The following is a 23,757-nucleotide window of genomic DNA, read 5'->3' on the forward strand; positions in this document are numbered from 1 at the left end:
ATTATCACTTTATTATTATATTTTAATGCCAAATGGCTTCACTTTTCATTTAACACTACTTTAGGGCTCTTTTCTACTTTTAGTCAAGTTATAAGTTTTAGAAAAGTAAATGGATTTTAATATAAGGCAAAGTAAAATTATGAATGGGAGGATGAATCTGATACCCCCAAATCATCAACAGATGATAAGGATTCTGTATAGTAACTGATCATTTTATATAAAATAACCTAACGCCCCATTTGTAACTCTTTTGTTGTAACTGACTATATTTTTCTACAAAGAATTTAATTTTTTCATATGTGCATATATTGACACACCTGACCTCCTAATAGCTGAAACTTAACACCTAATATATGCTTATTTTTGCCACAGAATCTGTTTCCTTCATCAGACTTTTGAAATAGTAGGCATACCTCATTTTATTGTATGTTGCTTTATTGCACTTGCAGATACTACATTTTTTACAAACTGAAGGTTTGTGGCAGCTCTGCATCAAGCAAGTGTATCAAAGCCATTTTTCCAACAGCATTTGTGCACTTCATGTCTCTATCACATTTTGGTAATTCTCACAGTATTTTAAACTTTTTCATTATTATATTTGTTATAGTGATTTGTGTTCACTTATCTTTGATGTTACTATTGTAATTGTTTGGGGGTGCCCATATAAGATGGCAAACTTAAGTGATAAATGTTGCATGTATTCTGACTGCTTCACCAACCTGCTGTTCCCCTGTCTCTCACCCTCTTCTTGGGCCTCCCTGTTCTCTAAAACAAAAAGGTATTGAAACTAGACCAACTCATGACCCTGCAGTGGCCTCCAGGTGTTCAAGTGAAAGGCAGAATTGCATGTTTCTCACTTGAAATCAGAGGGTAGAAATGATTAAGCTTAGTGAGGAAGGCATGTCAAAACCCAAGCCAAGCTGAAAACTAGGCCCCTTGCACCAAATAGCCAACTTGTGAATGTGAAGGAAAAATTCTTCAAGGAAATCAGAAGTGCTAGCAATAAACATACCAATGATGAGAAAGCAAAATAGCCTATTGCTAACACAGAGAAGGTTACGGTAGTCTGGATAGAAGATCAAATCAGCCACAGCATTCCCTTAAGCCAAAACCTAATTGAGAGCAAGGCCCTCGTGCTCTTCAATTCTGTGAAGGCTGGGAGAGGTAAGGAGGCTGCAGAAGAAAAGTTTAAAGCTAGCAGAAATTGGTGCATAGGTTTGAAGAAAGAAGCCATCTCCATAACACCAAAGTGCAAAGTAAAGCAGCAAGTGCTGTAGAAGCTGCAGCAAGTTGTCTAGGAGATCTAGCCAAGTTAATTCATGGAGGTGGCTATACTAAACAACAGATTTTCAAAGTAGATGAGATAGCCGTCTAGTTGAAGACGCCATCTAGGACTTTCATAGCTAGAGAGAAGTCAGTGCCTGGTTTCAAAACTTCAAAGGACAGGATGACATTGTACTTACAGGCTAACACAGCTGGTGACTTTTTTTTTTTTTTTTAAAGATTTTATTTATTTATTTGACAGAGAGAAATCACAAGTAGATGGAGAGGCAGACAGAGAGAGAGAGAGGGAAGCAGGCTCCCTGCTGAGCAGAGAGCCCGATGCGGGACTCGATCCCAGGACCCTGAGATCATGACCTGAGCCGAAGGCAGTGGCTTAACCCACTGAGCCACCCAGGCGCCCTAGCTGGTGACTTTAAGTTGAAGCCAATCATTGAAAATTCTAGGGCCCTAAAGAATTATGCTAAAACTGCTCTGCCTGTGCTCTCAATGGAGCAACAAAGCCTGGATGACAGTCTCTTTATAACATTGTTTACTGAATATTTGAAGCTCACTTTTGAGACCTAGTGCTCAGAAAAAGAGAGCCCTTTCAAATATGACTGCTCATTGACAATGCACCTGGTCACCCAGTAGTGTTGATGGAGATCTACCCTGAAATCAATGTTGTTTTCATGCCCGATGAACATAAGATCCATTTTGAAGCCCATGGATGAAAGAGTCACTTTGACTTTCAAGTCCTTTTATTTAAGAAATATATGTAATAAGACTATAGCTGCCATAGATAGTGATTTTTCTGGTGAATCTGCGCAAATTTAAAACCTTTGGTACAGGTGAGTTCTCTAGGATTTGGCTGCGTGTTCTTGATAGCATTAGTCTTAATGCAGGGCCTCAAGGTTAAGGATCTGAGGTAATGGATGGGTTACTGTGTCCAACTTAGGAAACCATCCCCTTTTAATTTATGAGCATTTTATGATGTATATTAGTTTCCTAGGGCCACCATAGCAAAGTACCTCATACTGGGTGGCTTAAAACAAGAGAAGTGTATTCTCTCACAGTTCTGGAGCCTAGAATTCTGAAATCAAAGTATTGACAGGGCATGTTCTCTCTCTCAAGGCTGTAGGAGATTAAATCCTTGCTAAGCTTTTGGTGGTTGCTAGCAATCCTTGGCATTGCTTGTCTTATAGATGCGTATCTCTGCCTTTGTCTTCTCATGGCAGTGTCTTCATGTGTCTCTGTGTCCCAGTTTTCCTCTTCAAAGGACACCAGTCATTAGATTAAGCCATACCCTAATTCAGTGTAACCTTATTTTAACTTGATTAGATCTGCTAAAACCCTCTTTTTAAATATAGTAAGGTCACAATCACAGGTGCCTGGGCTTGGGACTTTAAGTGTGTCTTTTTAGGGTATACAGTTCAGCCCCCAATATGATGCAACCGCACCATAAAATCTAGACTATGATCTTTGTTGATGTACTGGATAGGCTCTGTCTTTAGGACAAACCTAGATCTGTATGTATTTTTGAGCTCAAAAAATATTAATCAAAAGTATCTTATACTGAGAATTTTCGAATCTTAGTGCCAGAAGTGATCTTTATTGACCATCCTCCCCAGCTTCTTCAGATAAAAAAAAAAAAGAAGGGAACTGATACCTGGAGAAATTCCTGTGATTTTATATATAGTCACATAGCTTAGGTGAAAATAAAAAATATATCAAAGGAGCTGCTAGAGCTATTATTATTGTCATACTTAGAAATTTCCTTTTAAGAATTACTTATGAATTTGACTTAGCTCATATCCTTAGTTTTTTGTTGTTGTTGTTTTGTTTTGTTTTTTGGGTTTTTTTTTAAGAATACATTTCCTAGGGGCACCTGGGTGGCTCAGTGGTTTAAAGCCTCTGCCTTCGGCTCAGGTCATGATCCCAGGGTCCTGGGATCGAGCCCCGCATCGGGCTCTCTGCTCAGCGGGAAGCCTGCTTTCCCCTCTCTCTCTCTGCCTGCCTCTCTGCCTGCTAGTGATCTCTGTCTGTCAAATTAAAAAAAAAAAAAAAAAAATTATTAAAAAAAAAAAAGAATACATTTCCTAAAATGTGTTGAAACAAGGATTGCCAACACTGTTTCTTGTGCAGGTGGCCTGCATACAAATACTAAAAAGACTACTGCAGTAAAATTAGTTTGGGAAATAACCTGTGAACTGTCCCAATATATATTAGTACATTGAATTCTCTGAATAGACTTGCTGTGATGAAATCTATATAGTCATTTAGCGTTATCTTCCTTTTGTGGTCACTGTTAGGTGCGGTTAGATAAATGGTGAATAAGGCAGAAATAATTTTTACCTTAATAAACCTGGTGGAGAAGAGAAATATGGAAGAAATACAAAACAATGGTTTGAGACAAGAACATGGTAGAATTTGCCTTTTTAGATCTCTGTGGTTGTTTTGTAGAGTATGGAGGAGGGAGATGTAAAAATGAATGCTGGGAGGCTCTGCACACATCTTAGCAAGAGGTCATATTATTTGGACCATGATGATAGTAGTGAAGATAGAAGAAAATCAATGCATTTCTGAGAGATTGGGAGGTAGATTCTATAAAATTGGTGACTGATGGGTAGGGCATTGCCAAACCTATTTGATTCTATATTACTATATATATTCTGTATTACTATATTACTATTCTGTGGAACTAGTGTTCCATGGACTACCCTATTTTATGACCTATCTTTTAGCTTTGTAAGTTCCAGAACTTTTCTTTTTGAAATATTTGCTGCTTTTTGGTAGTAAGTATGTAATTTCTGATAAATAAATAGGTAAATATATCATTTTTATATTTATGTAGTTCTCAAAATCTATATGAAAGATGGCTTTCTTTCCTACTTCTTCATTTTATGGTCATAATGGTTTTTGTTCTTCCCTGTTATTATTTTTTTTTTCTTTTTAGTATTTTAATCTCATTATTCCTGTCTTCCCACCAAAGATTGGTCTCTTATATTCCCTGTCAGTCAGAATACTAATTTCTTTTTATTCAAATATTGAGCCATTCATTTGTATCAGAGAAGTATCATTCTTTCTAGGACTTTGCTCTCTTGCTTTGCAGTTGGACTCTGAATGGATATTGTCACTAAAGAAGCTTAACTGAGACTCTCTGGTACAAGGTTGTGTGTTAGGATTTTATGGACCCGTGAGTGTTATTTTCCAGATAGTGTGTTTTTACTGTTAGTCTCTGGAGGAAAAAAACAACTAGAAATAATAACGCAGTTTTCTTGTACTTCTTACAGTCTTCTTATTGTTTTCAGCAGCGACCTCCTGTGGATGAAGTACTCAGGGAGGGTCACATCAATTTGTCAGGTCTCCAGCTGAGAGCACATGCTATGTTCTCAGCAGAAGGTCTTCCTTTGGGAAGTGATTCCTTAGAATATGCATGGTTAATTGATGTGCAGGCTGGAAGTCTTACAGCTAAGGTCACAGCACCACAGGTATGATTATCTGACTTCTTTTTCCTTTGCTCACCCACTTTGCCAAGAGCAAATTGTTTGCCTGTTTGGATGTTCATTGCATTTTCACTAATAGCATTCTGAGGGCCAGACAATTCTTTGCTTTTTGGTTGGGAGTCATTCTTGCCATTCAGGATTTTCTTAGCAACAGATGAGTCAGAGACAAGTTTCACTTTTCTGAGCCACATAAAATTGAAGGGTGTAATGTTTTATAGTTCTGCATAACACTTTCAAGATCAAAACTTTGGGAAGTATGAGAACTGGTCTGGAAATTGTATATATTATTAATATTACATTAGTTCTTTCTCTGCTGTTGAAAAATTCTTTTTTTCCCCGGTATTATGAAGTAATTTTTTAAAAGAATTTTGCTTTTTTGTATATTTCTTAAGTAGGATTTAAAAATATTGTTTACAAAACTCAAGATTAAATAGCTCAGTTCTTATCATGTGTCAAAGCAAGATAACATCATTTGTATCTGTTTTAATGATGTGGACTTAAAAAAATAAGAACAAATTTGATAAAATACCCCTCCTCCTCTTATCCCCTTTAATCTTTAGAAGACTCAGAGGTCATAAGGATCATTTAGTTCTTGAAATGGACCATTGGTATTTAGCCAAATAGCTGTATTACTGTACCATTTCACCTATTGATCCATATATTTATGATGTACATGCTTATCTTGGCATTTAAGAAGAGTGGAATTTGATCTTGAATGTTTGAAATATACCTGCTCAATTTTAATAAAAATTACAGAATGTGTATGAAACATTTATAGGTAGGAAATAGCAACAAGAAGGTGGGTAAAGACTCTAGATATCTTGCATATCTGCAAGAAATTTTTGAAAGGCAGCAAAAATTAAGATTCTAGAAATAAGAAAATGGATTTGAAAAGGGATATTTTATATAAAAGTAGATAAAATACATAATAGAATGTATAAAAATGGATGGAAAGAAATACTCAGTGCTCACTGGGCTGGTGACTGACTATCCTTTCCTTATTATCCACCATCTCTTTTCTCTAATGTATAGGTAAAGACTGAAATTTATTTTAAAAAGTTTGTTCCTTAACAAAGAATAAAGCCATGCTGATTGTATAATAATGAACACAATTCCTTTAATCTAACAATTGCTAGAATCTCATACGTTTCTAAGTTGCCCTTTTTAGAAGATGAAACATTTCGTCTGCACTAGAATCTTAGCATCACTTTTGAATGAGCATTTCATGAATCCATAGGTGCTTTTTAATGTGTATTCCATTCTTTGTATGTTTTAAAAGTGAAATTTATGTTATCTGATAGTTTAAACTTTTTTATTGAATGATATCCTGTATACCTGTATTTCAATATGTTTATTAACAATTCTAATCAATTATAAAATGAAGGGGTTTTTTTGTAAACCAAAGATTTGATGAAGAATTAATATATACTTAAGTTTCTGTTTACCTAAACAAAAGTGCTATAATCTTCAAAATATCTAATTTTCCAAAATTGCAGCTCACTATGATAATTAGATAATAATTTCATATCCAAGCTTTTTTGTTCATTATTAGGTAGAGAATTTTAGGTGCTTTTGTGTACAGAGGATTCCAGTTATATAAGAAGGAAGATTTAACCTTGAAGGAGATACTTACTTTGTAAGTTGCTGAGGTTGAATTTTTCAGTTATCATGCATTTTGTCATTCACAAATGAAAAGTAACATAAGCTTAAAAATGATGTCAAGGTAGAAATCGTGATTCTAGCTAAAAACTGTGCTATGTAGCAGCAGGTGTAAGACAGCATTTGGGTTCTTTCAAACTGTATTAATATTCTTGATAAGCTTTTGAACTCTGAACATGTGTTTAGAATGCTAACACTGTTTTCAACCTGTCACTGCTTATTTGTAGCTAGCTTGTCTGTTGGAGTGGGGACAGACATTTGTTTTTCATGTGGTATGTCGAGAGTATGAACTGGAAAGACCTAAATCAGTAATAATATGTCAGCATGGATTTGACCGTCGGTTCTGTGAATCCAAGGTATGTTAACAAATATGTGAGCAGTATTATAGACATTTATGGATTTTTTAAAATGAAAGATTGAGATATCAGCTTTAAATCCAATACACATAGCCATGAAGTAAGCATTATTGTTCAGTTTTCTCAATAAATTATTTTGCAGATTTGTAGCCAGTTGTTATTTAGTTGCAAGTATCTAACATACGAGGTAATTATTAAAACAAAAATTCACAGGTAAATAGAGATATTATAAAGATTATATCTCACCTCTTACATTTTTACTTTTAACTCATTTTCTTATGTAATTACATTCTTTTGGATATAACTAAATATTTATGTAGAAGATTTAGAAACTGAAGCAAGAGGAAGGTTAAATTCCTTACATGACATTGTTTATAGACCTCCCTAGAACATACCTGTTCTTTTGTAACATGGTTAGTAACATTGGCATTTGCCAAGAAAACATGGCAGTTCAAAAAAAAATTTTTATTCTAATTCTATAACATACAGATAACCATTGTTAACAGTTTAGTTTTCCTTTCTAATTTCTTCCTCTATATGTTTTTCCTTTTTTTCCTTTTGTTATACATACTATGTTTATTTGCTGTTACATTAGTGTGAATTGAGAACAATTCATCCTGCTTTTAACTTTATGTCCAAAATATCTATAACCTCTGCTAATTTACTGACAATAAAGGAAACTGCTATAATTGGTGGTAAAATAGTTTTTTTTCTTGTTATAAACACTGCCAGGATCTAGGGAATCCTTAGTTATATGTCAAACAATTACTTCCTTATGGATAAATGGACACTTGTAGGTGTCGCCTCTTTCCTTTTTTTTTTTTTTTTTAAGATTCAAAGCTTTCGTGTTACATTAAAATTTTTAAAAATCAAACATTTTTTATTGCCTTAGAAAATTACTGTGTCCCTTTGCAGTCAGCCATTCATTAGTCCATGCAACCACTGATGTGCCTCTGTCATTTTAGATCAGGGTTTTTTGGGTCTGTTTTGTGGGGGCAAAAGATACAGACATACCTTGTTTTATTGTGCTTTGCAGATACAGTGGTTTTGTGTCTTTGTTTTTTAACAAGTTGAAGGTGTGTGGCAACTCTGCAGCAAGCAAATCTGTCAGCACCATTTTTCCAACAGTATTTGCTCGCTCTGTGTCTCTGTGTCACGTTTTGGTAATTCTTGTAATATTTCAAACTTTGTCATTATTATTATTGTTACAGTGATCTTTGGATAGTGATTATGACATGCTGAAAGCTCAGATGATGGTTAGCATTTTTTAGCAGTAAAGGCTTATACATTTTTCCTAGACATAGGCTGTTATACACTTAGACTATAGTATAAAGTGTAAACATAACTTTTATATGCACTGAGAAACCAAAAAATTCACTTTTTTTTAATCTTACAGTTTTTATTTATTTATTTTTTATTTTTATTTTAATTCCAGTAAAGTTAACATATAGTATTACGTTAATTTCAGGTACACAATGTAGTGATTCAGTATTTCCATATATTACTCTGTGCTTATCAAGCATATTCTTAATCCCTTTCACCTATTTCACCCATCCCCCAGGCCACTTCCCTCTGGTAACCATCTGTTTGCTCTTTATAGTTAAGGGTCTATTTTTTTGTTTGTCTCTCTTTTTTCCTTTTTGTTCATTTGTTTCTTAAATTCCATATATGAGTGAAATCATATGGTATCTGTCTTTGGCTTATTTTGCTTAGTCTTATAGTCTCTGGATCATCCATGTTGTCACAGATGGCAAATTTTAATTCTTTTTTATGGCTGAGTAATATTCCATTTTGTTTATATACACACCCACACACACACTCCATTATGTATATACACGTGCACGCACACACGCACACACACACATACACACACCACGTCTTTATCCATTCCTCTATCAATAGACACTTGGGCTGCTTTCATAATTTGGCTATTGTAAATAATGCTGCAGTAAACATAGAGGTACTTATATCTTTTTGAATTAGCATTTTCATATTCTTTGAGCAAATACCCAGTAGTGCAATTACTGGATCATAGGTTAGTTCTATTTTTAATTTTTTTCAGCAGTCTCCGTACTGTCTTCCATGGTGGCTATGCCAGTTTGCATTCCCATCAGCAGTACAGAAGGGTTCCTTTTTTTTTCCACATCCTCGCCAACACTTCTTGTTTCTTGTGTTTTTGATTTTAGCCACAAAAATTTAACTTGCTCTATTGTGGTATTTGCTTTATTGCGGTGGTCTAGAATGGAACCCGCAATATCTCCAAGGTATGCCTTATTATTATAGAACACTGGGTATAATGCAAGACATCTGTGTTCTACCCACTAATGAACAGTTGTATGCCATTGAGCCAATAATTTACTCAGGGTTGCCATTTCCCCAAGAAGTAGGTGAAGTGTATGTTTTCTTCCAGCCTAACCATGACCAAATCTGTTTCAGGAGTAAAATAACATTAAATTTGTGTCAGTTGTCCTTAGATATCATAATAAAACTTATGGTTGATATATTTGTAAAAACAAGTGTGTGTGTTTGTGTAGTATAGAGTACTCATAAGAAAATCTTACAACTTTAAACTCCTATATAGTTCTTATAATCCTGTGACACTGTTTACTTATCATTTTACTTTGATTATTCTTTGTGACTTTTAGTAACTGTATTCTGTCAATTTAGACTTTCTTCTTTCCCCTTATGAATGAAAAGGGTACATACTTATGATTAGTTTCTAATTAGTAAGTCTTTAATTACTGATAATTTCATTTATCATTATGAAAATGAGATTTGACTAATTTTTTAAAATATGCACATAATGAAAATTTTATTTAAATCAGCAGGTATGAGTACCAAAATGGTGAAGTGAGGGTGAAGAATTAAATATTCAATTATTTTTCTTTTTAGTTGAGTTGTATACCTGGGCCTTGTCCAACTTCAGATGATTTGAAATATACTATGACTCGTTTAGCGGTAGATGGAGCAGATATTTATGTCGTGGAGCATGGCTGTGCTACAAATCTAAAGGTACACTTTTGTCTATTTCTTCGCCAATACAGTTCTTTTTCCAAACCAAAATATCCAATTCTTTTTCTTTCTTTCTTTCTTTTTTAAGGTACACTTATTTTATTTTTTTTTATTTTTTTATTTTTTAAATTTTTTATTTTTTATAAACATATATTTTTATCCCCAGGGGTACACTTATTTTAAAGGTACACTTTTGTCTATTTCTTGGGCAGTATAGTTAGTTTTTTTCTAAACCGAACTTCTTTTTTCTTTTTTTTTTTTTTTTTTTAAGATTTATTTATTTATTTTATATAGAGAGAGTAAGACTATGACCAGGTGCTGGGAGGGAGAATAAGAGAGAAGCAAACTCCCCACTGAGTGTGGAGCCAAACATGGAGCTCTGTCTCACCACCCTGAGATCATGACCTGAGCCTAAATCAAGATTTAGTTGTTTTAAATGACTGAGCAACCCAGACGCCCCCAAATCTCTATTTCTTTCTTTTTTTGTTTTTATTTTTTTTTTGTGTTATGTTAGTCACCATACAGTATGTCATTAGTTTTTTTTTGGGTTTTTTTTGTCATTAGTTTTTGATGCAGTTTTCCAAGATTCATTGTTTATGTATAGCACCCAATGCTCCATGTAATACGTGCCCTCCTTAATACCCATCACCGGTCCAACCTATGCCCCAATATCCTCCCCTCTAAAACCATCAGAGTCCACAGTCTCTCATTGTTCATCTCCCCCTCCAATTCCCCCCCTTCATTTTTCCCTTCTTTCTCCTTATGTTCTGTAAGTAAATGAAAACAAATGATAATTGACTTTTTCTGCTTGACTTATTTCACCTAGCATAATCTCCTCCACTCCCATCCATGTTGATGCAAAATTTGGGTATTCATCCTTTCTGATAGCTGAGTAATATTCCATTGTGTATATGGACCACATCTTCTTTATCCATTCATCTGTTGAAGGGCATCTCTGGTCTTTCCACAGTTTGGCTGTTGTGAACATTGCTGCTATGAACATTGGGGTAGTTGAGTTGGCTCTTCTTTTCAGACTACCTGTATCTTTGGGGTAAATACCCAGTAGTGCAATTTCTGAATCATCAGGTAGCTCTATTTTTAATTTTTTGAGGAACCTCCACACTGTATTCCAAAGTGGCTGTACCAACTTGCATTCCCACCAACAGTGTAAGAGGGTTTCCCTTTCTCCACATTCTCTCCAACACTTGTTCACTGTCTTGTTAATTTTTGCCATACTTACTGGTATGAGATGGTATCTCAGTGTGGTTTTGATTTGAATTTCCCTGATGGCTAGTGATAATGAGCATTTTTTTTATGTGTCTCTTAGCCATTTCTCTTCATTCATTGGAGAAGTGTCTGTTCATCTGTTCATGTCTTCTGCCCATTTTTGAACTTGATTATTTGTTTTTTTGGTGTTAAGTTTGAGAGGTTCTTGGATATCAGCCCTTTTTTTTTAGTGTCATTTGCAAATATTTTCTCCCATTCTGTGGATTGCCTCTTTGTTTTGTTGACTGTTTTCCTTTGTTGTGCAGAAGCTTTTATCTTGATGAAGTCCCAAAAGTTCATTTTCACTTTTGTTTCCTTTGCCTTTGGAGATGTGTCTTGAAAGAAATTTGTGTGGCTAAGATGTCTAAGAGGTTACTGCCTGTGTTCTCCTCTAGGATTTTGATGGATTCCTGTCTCTTATTGAGGTCTTTCATTCATTTTGACTTTATCTTTGTGTATGGTATAAGTGAATGGTCGAGTTTCATTCTTCTGTATATAGCTGTCCAATTTTCCCAGCACCATTTATTGAAGAGACTGTTTTTTATTTTTCCATTGGATATTTTTTCGTGCTTTGTAAAAGATCATTTGACCATAGAATTTAGGGTCCATATCCGGGCTTTCTACTCTATTCCATTGGTCTATGTGTCTGTTTTTGTGCCAGTACTATGCTGTCTTGGTGGTCACAGCTTTGTAATATAGCTTGAAATCAGGCAACATGAAGCCCCACCTTTGTTTTTCTTTTTCAACATTTCCTTGGTGTTTTGGGGTCTTTTCTGGTTCCATACAAATTTTAGGATTGTTTGTTCTAGCACTTTGAAAAATACCAATGGTAATTTTGATTGGGATGGTATTGAAAGTATAGATTGCTATGGGCAGCATAGACATTTAAACAATGTTTATTCTTCCGATCCATGAGCATGGAATGTTTTTCCATCTTTTTGTGTCTTCTTCAATTTCTTAAATGAGTGTTCAATAGTTCCTAAAGTACAGATCCTTTACCTCTTGGGTTAGGTTTATTCCAAGGTATCTTATGGTTTTTGGTGCTCTTGCAAATGGAATTGATTCTTTACTTTCACTTTCTACAGTTTAATTGTTAGTGTGTAAGAAAGCAGCTGATTTCTGTGCATTGATTTTGTATTCTGCCACATTACTGAATTGCTGTATGAGTTCTAGTAATTTTGGGGTGGAGTCTTTTGGGTTTTCCACATAAAGTATCATGTCATCTGTGAAGAGAGGGAGTTTGACTTCTTCTTTGACAATTTGAATACCTTTTATTTCTTTTTGTTGTTTGATTGCTGTTTCTAGGACTTTCTAGTCCTATATTGAACAGTAGTGGCAAGAGTGGGCATCCTTGTCATGTTCCTGATCTTAAGGGAAAGTCTCTCAGCTTTTCCCTATTGAGAATCATATTCACTGTGGGTTTTTCATAGATGGCACCCACATCTAATGTTCCCTCTGTTCCTACACTCTGAAAAGTTTTAATCAGGAAAGGATGCTGTATTTGTCAAATGATTTTTCTGCATCCGTTGAGAGGACCATGTGGCTCTTCTCTCTTATTAATTTGTTCTATCACATTGATCGATTTGCAAATATGAACTACCTACCCTTGCATCCCAGGAATAATTTCCACCTGGTCATGGTGGATAATCTTTTTAATGTTCTGTTGGATCATTTTTTTTTTTTAATATATATTTTTTTTTATTTTTTTATTTTTTATTATTTTTTTTTTATTTCCAGCATAACAATATTCATTTTGAACCTAAAGATACATCCAGACTGAAAGTGAAGGGATGGAGAACCATCTTTCATGCCAGTGGACCATAAAAGAAAGCTGGGGTAGCAATCCTCATATTAGACAAATTAGATTTTAAGCTAAAGACTGTAGTCAGAGATACTAAAGGATACTATATCATTCTTAAAGGGTCTATTCAACAAGAAGACCTAACAATTGTAAATATATATGCCCCAACATGAGAGCAGCTAACTACATAAGCCAACTGTTAATCAAAATAAAGAGACATATTGATAATAATACATTAATTGTAAGGGATCTTTTTTTTTTTTTAAGATTTTATTTATTTATTTGACAGCGAGAGATCACAAGTAGGCAGAGAGGCAGGCAGAGAGAGAGGAAGGGAAGCAGGCTCCCTGCTGAGCAGAGAGCCCGATGTGGGGCTCGATCCCAGGACCTTGAGATCATGACCCGAGCCGAAGGCAGCGGCTTAACCCACTGAGCCACCCAGGCGCCCCAATTGTAAGGGATCTTAAGACTCCATTCTCAGCAGTAGACAGATCATCTAAGCAGAAAATTAACAACAACAAAAAAGAGCTTTGCATGACACACTGGACCAGATGGACCTCATAGATACACATATAACATTCCATCCTAAAACAACAGAATACTCATTTTTCTCGCGTGCACAAGGAACTTTCTCTGGAATAGAACACATACTGGATCACAAATCAGGTCTCAACTGATATCAAAAGACTGAGATTATTCCCTGCATATTCTCAGACCACAATGCTGGAACTCAATGACAAGAAAACGTTTGGAAGAAATGCAAACACTTGGAAGCTAAAGACCATCCTGCTCAAGAATGTTTGGGTCAACCAGGAAATCAAAGAAGAACTTAAACAATTCATGGAAACCAATGAGAACGAAAACACGTCAGCCCCAAACCTATGGGATATGGCAAAGGTGGTCCTAAAGGGGAAATACATTAGCCATCCAAGCCTCACTCAAAAATGTAGAAAAATCCCAAACACACAAACTCTTTTACACCTTAAAGAACTGGAGAATCAACAACAAATTAAGCCTACCCCATTTATGAGAAGGGAAATAATTAAGATTAGAGCAGAGATCAATGAGTTAGGAACCAGAGATACAGTAGAACACATCAGTGAAACTAGAAGCTGGTTCTTTAAAGAATTAATAAGATCAATAAACCACTGGCCAGACAAATCCAAAAGAAAAGAGAAAGGGGACCCAGATTAATAAAATCATGACTAACACCAAGGAAATAGAAACAGTCATCAGAAATTAATATCAATAGCTATATGCCAATAAGTTAAGCAACCTGGAAGAAATGGATGCATTCCTGGAAACCTATAAACTTCCAAGACTGAAACAGTAAGAAATTGACAACCTGAATAGACCAATAACTAGTAACGAAATTAAAGCAGTGATCAAAAACCTCCCAAAAAACAAGAGTCCAGGACCTGATGGATTCCTTGGGGAATTCTACCAAACATTCAAAGAAGAAATAATATCTGTTCTCCCGAAGCTGTTTCGAAAAATAGAAACAGAAGGAAAACTTCCACACTCTTTCTGTGAGGCCAGCATTACCTTGATCCCCAAACCGGGCAAAGACCCCATCAAAAAGGAGAATTTCAGACCAATATCCCTAATGAATATAGATGTCAAGATTCAAAACCCCCATTTCTTGAAATAGAACACACATTTATAGTTTGCCATCTCAGAGAACACTACAGAATTCCAGGAGATAACTTTCTGTTTTGGGCTTGTCCATGTTCCCTTCCAGTCTTAAAGCATGCTTTCACTACTATTTTACTCTAATGGAATTATCATAACTTTGCTTTATGGCAGGGATGTAAACTTGGAGGTTGCTTTTATGGCGGGGATTAAATTGGTAGTGTTTTTAAATTTTGATTGCCTTTAGGCAATTTGAATTTTAACTGCCTTTAGGTTTTGTACATTTATATCCTGCCTGGCTCCTGAAAACATTTGTTTGCCACCTCCGCTTTGTGGGTTACTGCTTTAAATTAAGCCTGTTAAAAGTCTGTGATTTTATTACTTACTACCAACATTTCCTTCCTCCTTCTCTTGCTTTCCTTTTGACTTAGGTTCTTTTCCTTTTATCCTTTTTTTATTAATAGACTGTTTACTTTTCTGTTGCATTTATCTTTTCCATTTCCCATTTTTCTCTTTTTTTCTTTCATTAAGTTTGAAATAATACCTCTTTTGTAGTTTATTCTAAGTTGCTTAAGAGTGCAGAAACTACATTTTATTTCATTTTCTTTATTCAATTTAGATGGGTGCAATTCGAGTTGCAAACTGTAATCTCCACAATCAGTCAGTTGGGGAAGGAATAAGTGCTGCAATTCAGGATTTTCAAGTGAGACAGTACATTGAACAATTAAATAATTCCAGAGTTGGACTTCAGCCTGCAGTACTACGGAGGGCCTATTGGCTTGAAGCAGGGTCAGCCAATTTAGGACTCATTACTGTTGATATTGCATTAGCTGCTGATCATCATTCTAAACATGAGGCTCAAAGACATTTCCTAGAAACTCATGATGGCAGAACTAAGAGGTAAGTGAAATTTAAAGAAGTTAATCATCCCAAGTTCAGACAAAAATTACCTTATAATTATAGAGGAAATTCCACTGTTAGAAATGGAATAGGAACATTTTACATAAAGACTAAATATGATTGTGCTGGGTACACCCCAGTGAAGATGTAAGAACCTGATATTTAAGTAAATACATTATATACCTCATCTCTTGTAATGGTGCGGTTAATGGAAATAACACTGTTTTTTAATGTGTTTCTAAGCCCATACTATGTGTAATAGCAGTGAAATGAGCTTATATTACTAGTTCCTAAGTAACATTTTATAGAGCACTACCCCTCTTTCTCTCTCACCACAGCTTGCCACTTTCATTTCATCATTTCTAGAAAACATCATTGCTATCACCATGTATTCTACGAAACTCTTCTTTTGTGGGCTCTCAAAGTTGCAAGGGAGACTAAGGGAATCTAATCCTCAAGAAATAGTCATTAAGAAATAATTGTATCTGCCATTTAAAAAGTTGCCAGAGCCTCTTACTGAATCGTACCTGTTTAAACTGCCAGTATAACTTTTTCCATCCCCATCTCCCTCATTATAAAGTTAATTGAGCTTATTTTTAAAATAGAGAAAACTATTATGAAATAAAGGAAAATAATTACCATAACCTTACCACACTGAATTTGTCATATTTCTTCCCCATATTTTTAATGTATCTTTCTTATACTTGAAATCATCCTGTATTTATAAATTCTGCATGTTGGCGTTAAACTTATATCCTAAGCATCTGCCCATATGATCAAAAATTTTATAAATTTCCTTTAAAACAAATGATAATACACCATCAAAAAGATACATTGTACTTATTTAGCCATTGCCCTTATTCATTAAATGCATAGAAAATGTTTCTAAAGTCCTCATTATATATAATAGTAAGAGGAACATTTTTTGCACATAAAATATTTTCCCACATGTTCTTTAAATTTAAATAGTTTCCTTAAAAGGGGGGGGGGGTGACTGTGCTAAAAACTGAGCCTTTTGATTTGCATTCCCAAATTCCCAGAAAGATTATTTCACTTTATATTCCCAGTAACTTTTTAAGTTGAGTCTGTGTCTCACTGCATCTTTGCTTCCCTATGTGTTTTATGATAACTGGGAGATGATATTTCTGTTTTATTTTGCATTTCATTATTTCTGAGATTAATATTTTTTTCATGTATTTATTGGTGGTTTTTATTTCCTCATTTGTGAATTACATCTTATTATTCTATGTATATTTAATTAATTGGCATATTGGTATATTTCTTACCAATTTTTAAGAGCTCTTAAATCTATAGATTTCAGTAGTCCCTGCTGCTAATATTTTGTAATTTGTTTCTTTTTAAAATTTTTTTAGTCTTATGTACAGACTTTATTTTTTGTGTATTCAAATATGTCAGTGTTTAATCTTTATAATTTCTTGTACTAATTTGAGAAAATATTTCTTTTGCTAGTAATCACATGGCACCTATGTTTTCTTTTTTTTTTCCTATTCCTTTTGTTTTTATTGTTGTTAACATTAAACTCTGTTTTTTGTTGTTGTTGCTCTTTATTTTTGTTTTTCTTAGAGAATGAGAGAGCCTGTGCATGGGGTGGGGGGCAGGAGCAGAGAGAGAAACTTAAGTAGGCTCCATGCTCAGCATCCCAATGGGGGACTCTATCTCATGGTCCTAAGATCAAATAAAGAGTCAGATACTTAGGGGTGCCTGGGTGGCTCAGTGGATTAAAGCCTCTGCCTTCGGCTCAGGTCATGATCCCAGGGTCCTGGGATCGAGCCCCGAATCAGGCTCTCTGCTCCACAGGGAGCCTGCTTCCCCCTCTCTCTGGCTGCCTCTCTGCCTACTTGTGATCTCTCTCTGTCAAATAAATAAATAAAATCTTAAAAAAAAAAAAAAAGAGTCAGATGCTTAACCAACTTAGCCACCTAGATGTCCCTCTATCTGGATTTTTTATGGTGTGTTTGGATTAATCCAGCCAAGGGTGTAAATAGATGTTTTGCAAATATGTATTCAAATACCATAGTAAAAAATTTATACCTAATACACACTTATTTTTCCATCACGAACTTTTAGCTGTTTTCATCTGTTAATTTCCCCAAAGAACTATTTGTCTAGTTTTTAAAAATTCTGAGATTTTTTACTGAGATTACATTAATCTTTTAAGTTACTTTAAGATCCTGACATCCTGTAAATCTAAGTATGGAAGCTCATGTGTGGAGAATAATGTTTTAAAAAAATGTGGTTTTCTTTGTTAATTATTGCTCAGGAAGCCAGTAGCTATGAACAAAGTGCCTGGGTCTAATTAGGTCAGATTGTAAAATAGGGTGCTAATGAAGTGAAGAAAATGGCGCCATGTGATTCAGGTTCCTGATGTTCAAGTAAATCCAACCATTTAGATTGGTTTCAGTGCTCTCTTTGGTTAATAATTGTGAAGAGTGGGATTTTACTGTACTTGCAAGCTAACAAGTTATCCTGCCACAGTTTCACGGGTGCTGCCAGAAGACACAAAACTCCTGGTCAAGGACAAAGGTCTTTATTACAACAAAAGTATGAACCAGAGTCATGTGTGTTTGTATGGGTTCCCTGTGTTCCCCAAGTAGGGTTGCCAGAGGAACTATAGGATGCCTAGTTAAATTTGAATTTGAGATAAACAAATAACTTTTTAGGATAGGTGTGTCATATTGTCCCATACATTGCGTAGGACAAACTTACTTTTATTTGCTATATCTGGTACCCATATTTATGAATCCTTTGGAGGTGACACAAAAAGTCCATGATGGGTATCTACACACAGTGGGGTGCATTATAGAAGAAGAATATTGAACTTAAGCATTCTACGACTTTTATAGTACGTGAAAGCCAACCTACTCTTTTCCAGGGTGAGACATTACCTCGTCTCTTTAGGTTGTTTACTGCCAGTACAGTCCCAAGCAATGGCCTGGTCATGGCTTTGCATACTTGGCATACCCAGCAAAAACAGGTAGGGATGTTTAGGGCATATTGGCAATTGCCTCTCCCAACATGGTAACTCACTGACCTTCAGATTTGGCTGCCTTTGTGCATATCTGATTCCTAGGAGTTTGGGGGCCTATCTGTATTCTTTTTTGATATAACTGGAAAAGTTACTGGATACACAGGTCATTAGTTTCTTTAGTGTTTTTGAAAAGTATGGTTCCCAAACCACCAACCCCAGTGTCTCCTTGGAACTTGTTAGAAGTTTACATAATCAGGTCTTACTTGGCCTCAGTCAGAAACTCTGGGGGTGCAGCCCTGCACTCCATAGTATAATAAGCCCTCCAGGTGATTCTAATGCAAGCTAAAATTGAGAACTAGTGCACTGGATTGTAATAAAGGAAGGGAAGGGGAGCTAACATTTGTTATGCAACTTCTATATTCCAGATTTTATATCAGGGGCTTTACATTTAATTTCCAAAGCAGTCTTATTAGGTGTATCAGACCACAATTTTATAGTTGAGGAAACTGAAGCTCAGAAATTTTAACTAATCTGACAAGATCCTAGAGTTACTAAGTGGCACAGCTGGAATTTGAACCCATATCTAGATGAATGCAAACCTATGCATTTTTCTAAGCTTGTTGCTACACAAATGAGCTAAATTAAAAAGTGTGTAGAATATATAAGGTCTTTTATTTTTACAGTGTTTGCAGTAGTTTGCTGAGTGATTGAATCTTAATACTTTAAAATAGGGAAGTGATTTGAATTTGGTAACAATTAACTGAAGTAATATGTCAGATTCTCACTAATCGTAAGGCTTTCTTACATTTTTCCTACTGTCTTCTAGACTGATGTTGCACTCCTATTTTGATGTATTTCATCTCATCTTTCACATCTCAAATACTACGTTTTGAAAGTTTCCTTCTGTTTTCCTTGTCACAACACCTTGTGTGTTTTTGTTTTGTTTTTACCTCATAGCACAGTACAGTTTATGATTAGATATTTTGTTTCTGGCTTGTCTTTGCCTCTGTACTCTGAACTTCATATGGATAAGACTGTGTCTGTCAGTTTCACTTAGCACAGTACTAGGCACATATCAATATGTTCAAGAAATATAAATGAAAGAATGTAAAATGGAAATGATAATACCTATTCTGTCTTCCTTGAGGGCCCTGAGGATCCAAGGAGATAATGCATATAAAAATACTTAGAAAAACAGACTGTTAATATGAGGTAATTCTATTATTTAAAGTTAAAAAAAGAAGAAGAAAGATTTATCTCCCAAATTTGTATTACGGAATATTTTTTTAAGAAAGTTAATATACGGGCTTTTGTGTGGATCATTTACAGAACCTAATGCATTTTACACACATTTTCTCCCACTGTCCTAATTCTTAAGACTTTGTTCTGAGTCCTTTTTACAAAATTATTACAGTTTTTTCCTCTAATATATAGAATGCATTATTTTGGTTTTATTGAGAAATAAATTTCTTATTTGCTCTATACCTATAGTATTTTGGTGTATTTGCCTGTGAAATAGGCTCTGAAATGCTAACGGCGATAAATTATCTATTTAGTATAACCTGTACCAATAGTTTTGTCCATTTTTTACTTTGATGTTTAAAATTTTTAGTCCTTTCGAGAATATTTACTACTATTTTTAAATTGGATTTAAATGTCTGATCTTTATATTTACTTCTTTTTAGTTCTTTTTTTTTTAGTGTATCTCTCTCTTTTTTCCTACTTACTTATATCTCACCATGGTGAGACTACTGTTTTTAAGAAAGGCAAAATGATTAGACATTCCACAGTAAAATAAGCTTTTGTGTTTGTGTTTATGTTGTCTTTTAAAAATATTAACAATTAACTTAGTTTTAATTAATTATCTGCCAAAAAGTTTATTTCCTAATGAGTTTTTGTTATGTTGTTGCTTTTGTTTGTTTTGTTTTGGGTTCTGTTTAGGTTGTGGTTTTTGTGGCCAGATGATACCCTGAAGAATAAGAGGTGTAGGAACAAGTGTGGTTGTCTCGGTGGCTGCAGATTCTTTGGTGGCACAGTAACTGGCCTAGATTTCTTCAAACTTGAAGAGTTGACACCTTCCAGTAGTTCTGCATTTTCAAGCACGAGTGCAGAGTCTGATATGTATTATGGACAGTCTCTGCTACAGCCTGGAGAATGGATTATTACTAAAGAAATTCCCAAAATTGTAGATGGTAATGTGTTATTTTGTTACTTGTGCTAATCTTTTTTTTTATCTTTATCCTTTATGCCATTTTTGAGAGAAATTCAGTGTTAGTGTGTTCAACTCAGTTTTTTGAGCAGTCTTGTAGGTAGGTTCAGTATAATCTTCCTTTGTTTTGCAGGTGATTTAACTAAGCCTGAGAAGACTAGTGAGTTTTTACAGTTACCTAAGGCAAAAGTAGGTCTACTCTTCAGACCTATTGTTGACATTGGTGATTTTCCTAGAGAAGCTTGTTCTGAGTATTTCTTTATATATATTCTTATTTTCTGTGACCTCAGCTTCCAGAGATTTACTTAAGAATAGCTGTGCTTCAAGGTAACAGTTGTTTTACCAGTTTACTTATATAGGAAAACTTATCAATAGTAATATTTATACCGTTGGCCCTCATATTACCAACTCTTCTGCAGGATATTCTTATCATTACTAAAACTGATCATGTCAAAAAGAGAAATGTGGCCTTTCCTTAGACCCTGTAGGATAACTTGGCAGATACACAGGTGTGTTGTAAGCAGTAAATGGTGGCTTTAAGTATACTACATTTAGATTTATCTAGTATCTTATCTCTGAAGACTTCAGAAGTGAATTTTCCTTTGGGTTTTTTAGTTGTATGTTCCTACAATTAAGTGCAGTATTTACTGCTTAAGTTGTCATGCTGTCAAGAAGTGAAATATGGAAACATCTTGCTATTTTACTAATATCAGCCTTTTCCCCTTGATCTATTCAAAAACATTTACAGCACTGCCTTTTGTCAGTAGACCAAAAGGAGGGAAGAAGTAGTTTTGATTTTCCATGTATAAGGAGCTCTTAAAAGAAAGAGCTGGACTATATATATATCAATTTCTTGCTTTAATGATTTCTCACTAAATATTAATACATAAGTATATACATCTTATTTAAGGTTATTTGACTTAAGCAGTTTTGCCTAGAATAAAAGCAGATTATCCTATAGAATCTGCAAACATCAAAGGTTCTTGACATTTAAAGGATAGGAAAGATGCTAAATAAAATTTATCATTTTTCTTAAAAATATTACTTTCTTACATTCGATTAATATTTGCTTTTAAGGGTTTTCACAGACATTGTCTCATTTAATCTTCAAGTTGCTGTGTGAGTTCTATATTTTCCTTGCTTCTAGTGAAGAAAGTGAGTCTCATCACTGAGATGGAGTTGCACAAAATCAGATGGCTAAGCAGAAACTAGAATCAGGGCCATCAAAGCCACTTCAGTGTTCTTTCTACTGCACTACAGCTGGCACTAATTATAAACACTGCTTGATATTCTGATCTGCAGATCAAAGTTTAACCATCACAAAGGGAAGAAAGAAAATCTACAGGGAAGTTACAGATGGTATAAGAAAGGAAAGAGAGCAAATTCCCTAACCAAACAAAAGCAAAGCTCGTTATAATTCTTACAATGTATAGTAGTGATTATATTGCCTATTGATTCTTTCAGAAGTGAGCTCTAATTCACGAATCATTATGAGTTTGGTACAGAATTAACCCCTGTGTAAGTATCTGACTTCTGATTGTTGAGGTTTCTAGGAGCCAAGTATAGATATTCAGTGTTAGAATAGAATCAAGGAGGGCTTATGGTAGAACGCAGGAGTTCCTTGGAAGGTCAGTGACCACTAGTTTCCTGTCATCTAGAAGAGAATGAAACCCATTTTTCTTTTGACATTTATTGTTCTGATTTTTCAATTTGTGGTAGTAGAAGTGAATAATACTACTTATATTGTAAGTTCTTAAGTCTTCTTACCCCTTAAATTCCATCTAGAACTGCATTCTGCTGGGAGAGGTGTTTTTTCCTACTAACAGCTTCCTCTTTTCTTGGGTAATACAGGAATGGCTAGAGGAGAATAGAAACTGGGCAGGAGTTGTTTTTTGTTTTGTTTTGTTTTTTAATCTAAGCAATTTAGTAGGGACTCCACTTTCATTCCTTCCACCCCAAATTTACATAACATGTCACAGGACTGAGGAAATGTTCCATATTAAAGAACACATGACAACTGAATGCAATAATATATGATCCTAGGTTAATCTTGTACTGGAAGGGGCAGAGGTGCTTTCAAGGACATTTTTGGGTCAATTAAAAAATTGGAGAGCACATGATAGATTAGATAACAGTATTGTATAAATACTAAATTTCCAAGTTGATAATTATATAGAGATTATATATATATATTATTCTTCAGAAATAAACACTTAACTCTCTAGGGTAAAATGTCACTATGTCTACAAATTACTCTCAATTCAAAAAGTTTTATGTATATATTATACATATTAGAACAGATGTGGCAAAATGGTTAAAATAGGTAATTCTGAGTAAAAGATATATGGTGGCTTTGTATTCTTTAAAGTTTTCTGTAAGTATGAAAATTTTCAAATAAAGTTTAAAAAAATTCACTGTCTATGGAATCTGGATCCATACTTACTATAATATCTTTTTATAGTGTTTAGCATAATGCTATGTGAAATTAGATATTTGTGCTTTTAAAAAACTGATTATATTTATAAAAATAGGGAATTGGATTAAGTGCTCTTATTTTCATAAATTGTTTTTGAAATTATTATGTTCATGTAACCTACTTTTTTGTTTGTTTATTCAGGTAATGTGAATGGCATGAAGAGGAAAGAATGGGAAAACAAATCAGTGGGAATAGAAGTAGAAAGAAAAACTCAGCACCTTAGTCTTCAAGTACCATTACGATCTCATAGTTCATCCTCTTCCTCAGAGGAGAATAGTAGTTCTAGTGCTGCACAGCCCTTATTGGCTGGAGAAAAGGAAAGTCCCTCTTCTGTTGTTGATGACCATTTGGTTCAAAAAGAATTCTTGCATAATGCAAAAAGAGATGATGGCCATGTAAGGTCAGTATTCAATTATATTCAGAAACTAGATTAGATTAGGAATTATTAATAATAAGATTGTAGTTACTTAAAATTTTGGTAAGAAAGACTTTTTTTCCTCTCCACTCACTTACTGTAGAAAATTCTTTTCTCCTCCTGAACATAGTTTTAAATATTCATTTGCTTTTGTCTTGCTAATTACAAAATTTTTATCTGTGTGTGTGTGTGTGTATATATATATATATATCTCATTCCAGAAATAGAAAAATGTAATGAAAATAAATATTTGTCATCATCCAGATACAAAAATTT

The 23,757-nt window shown here is 34.5% G+C and overlaps 1 protein-coding gene across 5 annotated transcripts in view; it reads left to right on the forward strand.

Annotated features, from left to right (window-relative positions):
• The window catches only part of KIAA1109 (KIAA1109 ortholog), a 216,829-nt gene that overhangs the window by 70,943 nt on the left and 122,129 nt on the right, over positions 1–23,757 (forward strand). For 4 of the 5 annotated variants that reach the window (XM_032333325.1, XM_032333327.1, XM_032333328.1 and 1 more), the window contains exons 24-29: positions 4,572–4,751; positions 6,653–6,781; positions 9,674–9,793; positions 15,112–15,392; positions 20,323–20,573; positions 23,208–23,466. In XM_032333325.1, the coding sequence (XP_032189216.1) occupies positions 4,572–4,751; positions 6,653–6,781; positions 9,674–9,793; positions 15,112–15,392; positions 20,323–20,573; positions 23,208–23,466 (1,220 nt within the window). The remainder of the gene's footprint in view (positions 1–4,571; positions 4,752–6,652; positions 6,782–9,673; positions 9,794–15,111; positions 15,393–20,322; positions 20,574–23,207; positions 23,467–23,757) is intronic. The other variant, XM_032333326.1, reaches the window with a different exon arrangement.

Source organism: Mustela erminea, chromosome 2 (genome assembly GCF_009829155.1).
Source record: "Mustela erminea isolate mMusErm1 chromosome 2, mMusErm1.Pri, whole genome shotgun sequence".
In the NCBI taxonomy this organism is placed as follows: Eukaryota; Metazoa; Chordata; class Mammalia; order Carnivora; family Mustelidae; genus Mustela; species Mustela erminea.